This window comes from Vigna unguiculata, chromosome 3 (genome assembly GCF_004118075.2).
Source record: "Vigna unguiculata cultivar IT97K-499-35 chromosome 3, ASM411807v1, whole genome shotgun sequence".
NCBI classification, from domain to species: Eukaryota; Viridiplantae; Streptophyta; class Magnoliopsida; order Fabales; family Fabaceae; genus Vigna; species Vigna unguiculata.
In genome coordinates this window covers 42887932-42900471 of record NC_040281.1, presented here as the reverse complement: position 1 = coordinate 42900471, position 12540 = coordinate 42887932, and the positions used below count along the sequence as shown (strand labels likewise).

Below are 12540 nucleotides of genomic sequence, written 5' to 3'. Positions count from 1 at the left end.
AATATGATAGTTTTGAAGTTTTATTTGATATGAAACACATTTTAAATAAGCCTTTTCTAATTTGATCTCTTCCCCCTTGTTAGATATTTTCATATTTGAGAATATTTTTTCTTAAATAAGTTTCAAAAAATTAATATAAAACTTTTCACTTCTAGTCCTTTGAATCTTCATAAAGATTTCATCTAATTCAACAATTGATCATTATTATTATGCTTAACAAAAATGAGTCTATTATTTTATTTTTCATCAATATATCTATTTAAAAAAATTAAGATTAAAAAATAATTTATCAAAACCTAATCTAAAATTGGAAGACGTAAAAGAAAATATATGCTAAGAAGTAGTTATGAAAAAACATATATCACATAACCTTTTCTTTTTATATTCGTACAAAAATAAATATAAAAAAACTCATAAAATGAACAAAATACTAAATATCAAACTAAAATGAATTCAATGAGAACCAATGTTAGTAAATTGTTAGCTGCTGTGTATGTGATTCAATGAAAAAATTAGACTTCTCTAATTATATTTGATAATGTATAGATTCATACTTCTTTGATTCGAAAGTCTCGTAGATTAAATAGATTCCTCTCAAACTAATAATAATTTCATTTTTTTAATGAATTCTCAATATATAAACATCATAAAATACTCATATTCTTCCTAAATGAGACATGGTCTCCTAACAATTATAATTTTTGACATATCAATATTATAAAGTTTGATGAAATATATTGATTTATCTATCACAAACAGCTTAATTCCCAAGACTTCCACTAATGAGTTTTTTCTAACTAAATTACAACTTACCTTACAAATGAAATATCTATCGCATGTTCCGTATATATTTGTGTTCTCAATCATATTTTATAAAAACTCTTGATGAAATTTCTAAAACTAGTTTTCTTATTCTTATTCTTCAATCTTTCCTTCCTCTTACTTTAGAGGATTGAATTAAAAAAAGTTTAAAAAAAATATTGATTTTACTATTTTTAAAATATTGAAAAGAATATTAATTTATTATTAAAATACTTGAAATAAACAATATAAGATATTTTAAAAATTAGATTTTTTTACCACGCATACATGGTCTACCTTTGATCATGTATCATCTATTTTTTTTTCCAGAAAATTATAAGATAAAAATATAAGACAGTTTATATTAGGTATGATTAGGGATGTCAAAAAGATCCGTACCTGCGAGTATCTGTGGATAAAACTCATAACGGGTAGAAAATGAATTGAAAATGGATACCCGCAAGTAACGGGTACGAGTATTTTTTATACCCGCATGTTAACGGGACGGGTATGAGTATCATAGTATTCGTACTCGTGGATACACGTACCCGCTATATTCTAATTTAAATTAAAAAAATGATTAAAATATTAACACATTGATTTTGAATGGATTATTTTTTATCAACTGGTTTTAAAAAATCTCTATTTATTTGTAAACTGTCATTAAACACGGTTTAAATGAGTTATTTGCACTTTGTTTGAAATTTATAAATGTTATGCATTGTATTTTTTTTTTGAATTTATAATTAAAATTTGTTGTTAAATATTAAAATTTTCTTTTTGTAAATACCCGCGGTACCCATGGATATCCGTGGATTTTAAAAAAATATGCGGGTACCCACACAGATATGGGTACAGGTAGGCGAATACTTATCCAGCAGGTAGGGTACGGGAGAACTACTACTCTTATCCTACTTGCTCCGTTGACATCCCTACATTTAGGGATAACAACATGGGAGAGTAGGGACGAGTTTCATTATCTCATATTCATTCCTAAAGAAAAATGTTATCCTCATCCTCAATCCTAATTTTAACAAGTATCAAACTTTTATCTCATCTTCGTCCCACTGGGTAACAAGAGGATATACTAGTACTCATATCCGTACCCACTTTTTTACTTCATACTCGTACCTGTTTTTCTATTGTTTCAATATCAACTAATTAAATTTTATAAAATAATAAAAGTTATGGTAAAATAATCATAATAGTATCAAATATTCAATATTAAAAAGATAATTGTTTATTCAATATCAAGTATTTAGAAAAAAAAAATTATAATAGTATACATTTCAAATTCGAAAACCAAATAAAATCTTGTAAGAACCAAAATATTTATTAAATTTGCAAACTTTAATTAAATATAGTTGATAAAAATTAAAAATATATAAAAGGAAAAATATATTTAAATGTTTGTTTACTTCAATCTTTTAAATTCTAATGAAATCTCTTTTTCCATACACTAATAAAAGTTATAATACATCACTTTATCAATATCACACAAAGAACAAAAATTAAACTAATAATATAATTTTATATAAATCTTCATTTGTTAAACTTCAATATATATTGGATGGTGATAAAACATACTCATAACAATTACATTAAATTATTATATTATAGTAAATAAAATTTATTTATACAATTATAGTGATAATATTATACGTAGTGAGTTAGAAAATAAAAAAAAATATTTAAAAAATATCAATTTGATAGATTGTTGAATGAAATCACACAATGAAAAACAAATACATAATTAAGAGTACGATAAGATGAAAAATAACTTGGAGATGTAAGTTTCAAATATCAACCTAGTCGATAGTTAAGAGATAAAAAAGAATTGTTTTAGCAAAACAAAAAAAAATCTTCAAATGAAACAAAAATTAATAATTATAGAATAAATAAGATACATTTTTTTATATTACCTAGTAAATGAAATGTTTATGCTATTGAATATTTAAATTGAGAGTGTTAAACATTCTCATGTGAAAATAAAATATACAATAAATAAAAATATTAAAAAAAGAGTAGAAATATTCAAATGTAAGACATAAAAATATTTAATTGACATATTTTATATTCAATTTGGTTCCTATATTCATTATTTTTGTTCAATTTAGTCCCAATTTGTTTTAAAATTGAGCAATTTTGTCCCTTTCCAATTTGAGATCAAATTTATTTTTTATATAGATGTTATAATGATGTTTTTATTAAAATTCACATGTTTAGTAAATATATGTTGTTTAGGGTTACATTAGTTTAAAATTAGAACAAAAATTTTAAGGATGAAAACTAACACAATTGATCCAACAACATTTTAAGAGAGGTTAAAAATCAAATGTGATTGTTAAAATCAATTGTGATTTTAAAATGTTGAGAGGTTAAAAAGTTTGGGGGAGCACCATTATTTTATGTGATTATGTAATTTTTAACCTTTTAAAATTTTAGGTGAATATGGTGTTACTTCTAATCCTTGAAATTTTTTTCGAATTTTAAACTAATTATAATCATAAACAAAAAATATTTAATAAAACTATAAATTTTAATAAAAACATCATTTTAATGTTTACATAAAAATTAAATTTTATCTCAATTTAGAGACGGATAAAATTGCTCCATTTTAAAAAAATTTGGGACTAAATTAAAATAAAATAAAAAATTAAAAAGGACTAAATTAAATATAAAACATTGACTGTGACACGTGATATACTGTTAGATTGACACGTGATATACTGTTAGATTGACACGTGAACATTTTATCAAAATTAAAAAAAAAACTAAAAAAATTAACAAAATTTAAAAAAAAGACCAAATTGACATGTGGCCGTAACTCGTCATTACTATTAATCATTTAAACAGAATTAGCAAAAAATTGATCAAATTGAATAAAATTAACGAAAATTGGGATCTAATTGAAAAAAGAAGAAGAATTTTATGACTGAATTAACAGAACTGAACAAAAATAGAATCTAAATGTATATTTTAACAAATTTTAATACATCACATTATTTCATATTTGAGACGACCAAAATTCTTTTTGTTACTATTATTTTCTATATTATACTTATAAAAAAAATTAACACATAGTTTTACAATAACATATAACATACTTAAAATATTCACATATACATATATGTATATATATATATATATATATATATATATATATATATATATATATATATATATATATATATATATATATATATATATATATATATATATATATATATATATATATATATATATATATATATATATATATATATATATATATATATATATATATATATATATATATACACATATATATATATATATATATTACAGTACTGTTTGAATTTTAAATTTACATCATTTGGTACATATTATATTTTCTACACTAGAAGAGAAAGAAGTATTATTTATTTACAGTTCCTTCCTCGTAGGTTAACCTTTAAACATGTGGAGGAAAAAGGTTATGAATATGATTCACTTGGACTATTGGGGGTAAATAAAAAGTGATTCCAATATGTCCTTGATATATTTAGAGCATTTAGGAATATAATGGTAGAATTTCCAGTGCTTGGAATGTTACCGAATTATTTACCGCATTGGTTTGCCATGCGTTTCCCGGAAATACTACTACTATATCGACAAGGAATGGATCGGGCATATTAGGGGCAGCCATCTACAATGAGATTATAATATTTTTTTATACACAATTATAAAATAGGGAAGTGAGACAAATATCACATAGAAAAAATATAGCATATCTCAAGAAAATAAAATAAAATGAAAACTCTTTCAAATTCATGAAACTGAGTTTTTATCATACTTCATAAATATTTTGATTAATTTTGTAGTAACTAGTCATGATAAATAAGCCTCATCATGGCCAACAAAGTAACCCAAGAACATCTCATCTTGAGTAATATCTACTCATTTAAATCTCCAAGGTCATACCTCCAACTACAATAATCAAATCTTTATTTATCATAAATTTCATTTTGATATTAAACCATATAATTGTATGACTAAATAAATAAGACCAGTGCATAACTAAAAACAAATGTAGATAATAATGAGGACCAGTACGTGATTGGAGATAAATATAAATAGTTAAAGAGGACCAGTACGTGATTGAAGATAAATATAAATAGTTAAAGAGAACCAGTATGTGACTGGAGGTAAATATAAATAAATAAATAAATGAGAGTAATATAAATTAAATAAATAGGACCTGTGCAAAAACTGGAAATAAATATAAATGAATAAATAAATAAGAATGAGAACTAAATAGAAATTAGAATGAGATTAGGAATACCTCACTTAAAGATAAATATAAAAATAAAAATTATTATGAAAAGATAAAAAAATAAAAATGAAAAGATAGAATGATCAATATCTTCTCCTCTTACCTCGGAGATTGGAAAATATATGAATAAATGCACGATTCAAGTATGATTTCCCTTTGCTTCTTATGGTTACGTTTTTCTTCTTTTATCTATTGTGTTTCTCTCTTATTCTTTTTTCGTTGCTTTCACTCTCATTGCTTTCATTACACCAGTACTCTTTATATAGAGGCATTATGCGGTAAATAGCAAAGATTCCTTCATTAAATACACTCAATCCTATCCAAAGATTTGCAGTACAAGAATAAAATTTTTATTAATTAAAGTGTCATCTGTTAACTACGAATCGGATCCTGAATCCTGAATCATCTATCTCTTCGTACAAGAGATACGCTTATATATATATATATATATATATATATATATATATATATATATATATATATATATATATATAATGTAATTTTTACTTATAACTTTAATATATAATATATGAAAAGTAATATATTATAAAATTTTAGATATTATTATATCAAAATCATTGTACTATAAATTTGAGATGTTACGATATTTATATTTATTGAAAATAATGTTGTAAATTTGATTATTCTTTTGATCGAATATTTATATTCAATTAGATATCAAAATTTTGAACCTAATAGTATGTATCAACTGAAATGAATCTTAAACTTGTAAAGAAAGGTCAGATGGTTCATGACAGACAAGTTTGTCTCTCTTTTCATTCTTTGGCCTTTATAAAGCGAATTTAAAATAATTTAAAACTGTTTAACAATGGTTTTTTAATTCAAAATCTGTGAAATAAACATTACAAACTATTACTTAATTTATTTAATTTTCAAAAATAAATATATTGTACTTGTAACTTGTAAGTGCGTGCATGTGTGAAAGTGTGTGTATAGTATGATTTTAAACCAAAAGTAGTGAATATGATGAGTAGTTGCTAAATGTTAGTAATCCCAGTCATTTTCCACTGAGGAGGCACAGATTTTGAAACATCAAAATTGCTTACAGTGATGGGATGTATAATTGTAAAATCATCATGATAACAAACTTTTGAGCACGGAGAATCCCATCTTCTTTTTCAGGGTTTTTTGTTGAACCAAAGCCACTTGCTTCCAAATAGCCAAGTCAGGGAAATCCAAGTGGCCGTTAGAGGCACATGCCTCTCTTCAAAATGCTGCATGCAAAGCATCAACAGTTCTCGCTTTTCAAACATCTCCGATGCCATTTTCATACATACACCACTTCGATGATAGATAAATTGAATATAAATAAATTTTCATGGAGGAAGCCAACTAAATTAAATCACAATCAAATCGTAAATCGTATAGAAAGAGTCGTACAACACTTGATAAATACGAAGTCGTAAGCTGTCTCAGCCAAGTACAAGCAACCTATTCATAATTCTGAACTATGGTAGTAGTCATGATGTTGCTTCTCATTTTGTCATCTCTTACCTCAATTTCGGAGCCATGTCACGTGGTGGACAAAGAAGCACTACTAGAATTCAAGAGCAGGATCATCTCTGACCCTTCAAAACTGCTAGATTCCTGGACACCTTCCTCTGACTGCTGCCACACTTGGGAGGGCATCGCATGTGGTTCCACTGGCAGGGTCATCAACCTTACTAGAATCGGCGTTGTGTTCGACGTTGATGACATCCCTCTCGAAACCTACATGTCAGGAACCTTGTCACCTTATCTTGGAAACTTGTCTGCTCTTCAAGTTTTGGACCTTAGCAATCTGAAGCAGTTGCATGGTCCAATACCTCCACAACTCGCCAAGCTATCCCATTTGACAAAACTTTTTCTCTATTCAAACCAGCTCTCAGGTGGGGTTCCCGCGTCTTTTGAAAAGCTTTCACGGCTCCAGAGTTTGTACCTCGATAACAACCAATTGTTTGGTAATGTTCCTTTTTCTGTCTTTGCCTCCTTCAAGTCTCTTTCAGAACTTGGTCTATCTGGGAACAGGCTTTCTGGGGGGATTCCTTCTTCCCTTGGAAGAATGGTATTTCTCACCAGGCTTCACCTTCATCAAAACGATTTTCATGGAAACATTCCTTCTACCATTGGAAATCTTGTAAACCTCAAGGATTTGGATTTCTCTTATAACCAGATTAGTGGAAGAATCCCAGAGTCAATTGGGAGACTCTCACAATTGGTTTTTCTGGATCTCATGCACAATAATCTCTCAGGAAACCTCCCTTTTTCTATTGGGGATTTAAGTTCTCTCAAGTTTTGTAGTTTATCAGAGAACAAGCTAACAGGCCTTTTGCCTTATTCCATTGGAAAACTCGGCAATGTGCGAAGGGTAATCCTTGAGAACAATAAACTCACTGGGAACTTACCTTCCACCATTGGCCATCTAACTAGTTTAACTGATTTATTTCTCGCAGACAATGAATTCAGTGGCAAAATTCCACCTTCCTTTGGCAATTTAATCAACCTGCAAACACTGGATTTGTCAAGAAACCAACTTTCTGGTCTACTTCCCCCTCAACTTGCTAAACTACAGAGTTTGCAAACTTTAGACTTGTCATTCAACCCATTAGGACTAGCCAAAGTACCCAAGTGGGTTTCCAAGTCTAGAGTTTTTCAGTTGAAATTGGCTCAGACAGGGATCAAAGGTCAACTTCCAAAGTGGCTTGCATATTCATCAGTGTCAACCCTTGATTTGTCAAGCAATGCATTAACGGGGAAATTGCCATGGTGGATCGGAAACATGACTCGCCTTTCCTTCCTGAACCTGTCAAACAACCAGTTTCATTCGTCAATCCCTGTGGCATTCATGGGTCTTTCTTCTCTGATGGACCTTGACCTCCATTCCAATAACCTCACAGGGTCCCTAAAAGTGGTGTTTGAGAAAGAGGCTCAATTTTCGCTAGGCCATTTCAACTCCCTCGACCTATCTAACAACAAGTTTTGCGGTCCCATTGACGACAACATTGGACAAAAGGCCTCAATGAGTTCAATCAAATCTCTTGCTTTGTCACACAACCCGTTGGGAGGATCGATACCAAAGTCAATTGGGAAACTGAGAGAATTGGAGATTCTGGAGCTTGAAGACAGTGGACTCTCGGGGGATATACCCGAAGAGCTTGGTGATGCCGAAACTTTAACAAAGATTAATCTTTCAAACAACAAATTAAGTGGCAACATACCAGAGAAGGTCCTAAATTTGAAGAAGCTTGAAGAGTTTGATGTGTCAAGAAACAGACTCAGAGGGAGGATCCCTCCACATAAGGCCATGTTTCCTATTTCAGCTTTTGTGGGTAATCGTGGATTGTGTGGACCACCTCTTCCTCCTTGTAAACTTCGTTATAGATGAGCACACTATCAGACAGATTATTTTAAGCATATAATTAGAGATTTTGATTCCCATGTTCATGTGTATGAGGAAATAAATAGTAAACATCATGAAAAGTCTTTGAAGATTCAACCACGGTCGTGCATGATGCTTCCATTAATGATTTTGTTTGCTTTGCATGTTTTTTGTTTTGCTTGCTTAACTATATATTGATTTCATGTATATATTTTCTTCGTTTTTCTTTTTTGTTGTTTAATGTTTTTGGAATGATCTAAACTCAAAGGAGACCAAGCAAAGTGCAAGTTTCATCAAATTTTGTAGACAATGTTTAATATAGAAACCCAAAGCCATACCAGGTGAGTAATGGCTGAAATTTTGTAAAAGTTTGATACTATTATTTTTATTTTTTGATTCATATCTTTTATTTCTTAACATAATGATTTAGTGTGAATCATTGATTAATGTATTTTTTTTTTTAAAAATCAATAATTCACACTAAGCTGGTCAGAAAATAAAGAATGAAAGTTAGAAAAAATGAAAGGAAAAGTATAATTTCTCGAATTATATTTAGATAAAACTAGAAATAAATTCTAAAACTTTTCCTTTGGAGTCTCGGTGAGATAAACTCACATTGATGCTCATACGTGACATGCAAAGTGAGCCTCCATTTCGTTTTTATGTACAACAATTTTCTCCATTTATGTTATTCAAAATGTGAGTACATATTATCAATCTCGTATTCTAATCTTAATTTTAATGCTTTGATCAAAGATAACGGTAAATCTATTTTGTGTTTGAAAAATAGAAGTTGAAAGATAATTTTTTCGGACATCGAGGAAGAATAATTTGAGCCAAAATTTTACTTTTTTGGAAGATAATCGTTTTAACTTTAGTTTTGAAAAAAAAAAATATCTAACTCAATTTAGGTTTACGTTTGGAAAGGTTTAGAAAAATTTTGTTATTTAAACCAAGACCATTTTAGACTCTCGACTGTCTTTGTGTGTCCCTATTTGAGTTTCACGAATCTTTTGTAGAGTTTTGGAAGTAAATTGAAATACAAGTATAGAAAATAAATTTAAATGATATTTACATTATATAAAAATATTGTTTTAAATCAGTTTTTAGTTTTAATTTGAATCCATGTTTATCTTACTTTAAATAGAACAATTTGTTTGAAATACATCAATTTTATCTAAAATTTATTTTTAAACTTTATGTGATACAAAATTATTTATTAAATTATCATAATTAATTTTATTTAATATTTTTTATTTAATAGATAAAAAATCATTTTGTTTAATTTTATGTGAAACATTGTTGATTTTAAGTAAGTTTTTATTACTTTTAATTTTGAAAAAGTCCTACTAAATGAAGTAATTTTATATTAAAATTTTCAACATTACTTTATAAGTTATATATACATTTAGAAAAGAATATATATTTTTTTATATAATTAAAATTAATTTTATCTAAAATTTATCTTTTAAGCTTTTTTGATACAAAATTATTTATTAAATTGTAGTAATTAACTTTATTTAATATTTTTTATTTTAATAGATAATAAGATCCATTTGTTTTATCTTTGTTAAGACATTGTTACTCTTAAATAAATTTTTATTACTTTTAGTTTTGAAAAACTCTTCGACGGAAGCAATTAATGCACCAATGGTCAACATTATTATATAAGTTATATATGCATTTGAAAAATAATATATATTTTTTATATAATTAATAATGTCAATTTATTTATACTTTTCAATCCTATAATTTTATTTAAGATGTTTAATTTTGAAAATAGATCCAATCAATTCAGATCCAAAAAATTAGTATGTTTTAAAGATTTTTCAAGATTTCAGTATTTTTCTTTCAAAAATACATAGTCTAATGACTTTAATTTTTAATACTAAATACAAAACCAAAAATATTTCCGTACACTTTAAATTGTTCAAATTTACTTTGAAACATAGTAATTGCATTACCTCCAATGTACAAAAAATAATCAATTCTAAATAATTTTTGAAAATTTTAAATTTCATATTAGGGATGAAATCGGAGCCAGACAGGAACAAGTTTCATTATTTCACATTCTTATTACTGTTTCAATATCAATTAGTTAATATTAAAAAAAAACATGACAACGGAAATATGATATTATCAAATATTCAAGATCAAAAAGACGTATTTTAGTTTCTTCAATATCAAATATTTAGAAAAAAATTATAATTGTATACATTATTAGAGTACAAAATAAAATTTCATGACAACACAAATATTTATTAAATTTGCAAATGCAACTGAAACAAAATTGATACAAGTAAAATATAGTTTTAAAAAATTATAACAAATAAACAAATATTTAAATATTTTGAAATTTCTCTTTACTTCTTTTGTCTAAATTCTAATGAGATCTCTTTCTTTATACATTTATACAAATTATAATACACCAATTGAACGAAATTACATAAGAACAAAGATTAAATTAAATAATTATTAAATTAGCATAGATATTTCATTGTTTAAACTTCAATTTATGTTAGAGGGTGATAAAAAAGATTAATGACAATAACATTAAATTAATATATTATAGTAGATGAAATGTCTTCATACAATTACGGTGATAAAATTACACTTAGATAATGAGTTAGAAAATAAAAATAATTATATAAAAAATGTAAAATTAGTATTTTAAATGATAAAAATAAACAAGAAATAATAAAATTAGAAAGAAGTAAAAATGTTCAAATGTTTGTCTTAGAAACAATTTGATACACCATTAAATGAAATCAAATACAGGAAAATAAATGTATAAATTAAGGGTTTAATAAGATGAAAAGTATCCAAGAGATCAAAGAAAACCTTCATAAATGAAACTACTTAAATTGTTGAGAAATGATAAAAATTGTTTAAGCAAAACAAAATTTCTTCAAATAAAATAAAAATTAAAGACCAAAGAGAATAAAAAAAGGTTTTTTTGAATTACCTGAGAGTCAAATATTCTCATGTGAAACAAAATTATAAATAAAAATATTAAAAAAGAGTAATATTTATATGTGAGACATAAAAATTATTTAATTCACTGTAATTGATAAGAAAAGTGCATTGGAGATGTAAGTGGGTTTCCTAGATATAAAAAAGTCAAATCACTATAAGGGAAGGGGGAAATATATAACAAGAAAAAAGAAGGAATATAAAATTAATTATAAAAGAGTGTGTTACTGGTTACCTAATAACTTGTGAGTATTTTAGTAATTTAAACGAAGATGACTATAGGGATGAGGATGAGTCGGATATGTACATACTCATATTTGTCTCCATATCTAATTCAAACATTCGGGTATTATCCATACTTATACTCGTGCCAAATCAATACAGATATTCTCCATCAAAATGGAGACGAGTTCGAACAATACCCATTGAAACGTGTTTATTTGTCATCCATATTTCATATATTTTAAATTATTAAAATCTATATTATTATGAACTTGTTCATTCAAAGAACATTCACTTGTATTTTCTAATTCATTTTTATTATCTATTTTTATAATTTTTCCATAACTCCCTTTTGTGATAAATTATAAAAATAGATAATTAATCAGAATTTATTAGTAAGAGAATAGAGATAGTTAATCAATCTTTTTTTCCTAAACAAAATTATGATTAGTTGAAAATTTTATTAGCTTACTAAATATTATTTTTAGTACGAACAAAAATTAATAGTCACTCATAATATTTTAATTAAATTTTATTCTCAAACACAATTTTACAATTAATTTAATATAAATGTATTAAACAAAAGTTATTTTGGGTCTTTTTAGAGGGCCTAAAACAAGAGTTTAACCTCTTTGGACCCTAAGTCGACCATGCTCTTTGTATTACTTAATGTGAAACTTTGGTAAATATTCAATCAAAAACTAATATATCAACCCTTCACCAAAAGTGTCACATATAAGAGACCCACAATGAACCTTCAACATGATCCCTTCTTCTTGAAACAAACATATAACATATTTTTTACATATATGCTTGATCCACTCTTATTACTAGTAACTTACACATAGACTCATTCATGACAATACTTCTT

At 26.4% G+C, this 12540-nt stretch overlaps 1 protein-coding gene across 1 annotated transcript; it reads left to right on the top strand.

Moving 5' to 3' along the window:
* Positions 1 to 6521: 6521 nt before the first annotated feature.
* Positions 6522 to 8559, top strand: LOC114179812 (LRR receptor-like serine/threonine-protein kinase GSO1). The gene has a single exon (XM_028066276.1). It carries the CDS (start codon positions 6567 to 6569, stop codon positions 8478 to 8480), a length of 1914 nt encoding a protein of 637 aa, XP_027922077.1. The 5' UTR covers positions 6522 to 6566; the 3' UTR covers positions 8481 to 8559.
* The last annotated feature ends 3981 nt before the right edge of the window (positions 8560 to 12540 follow it).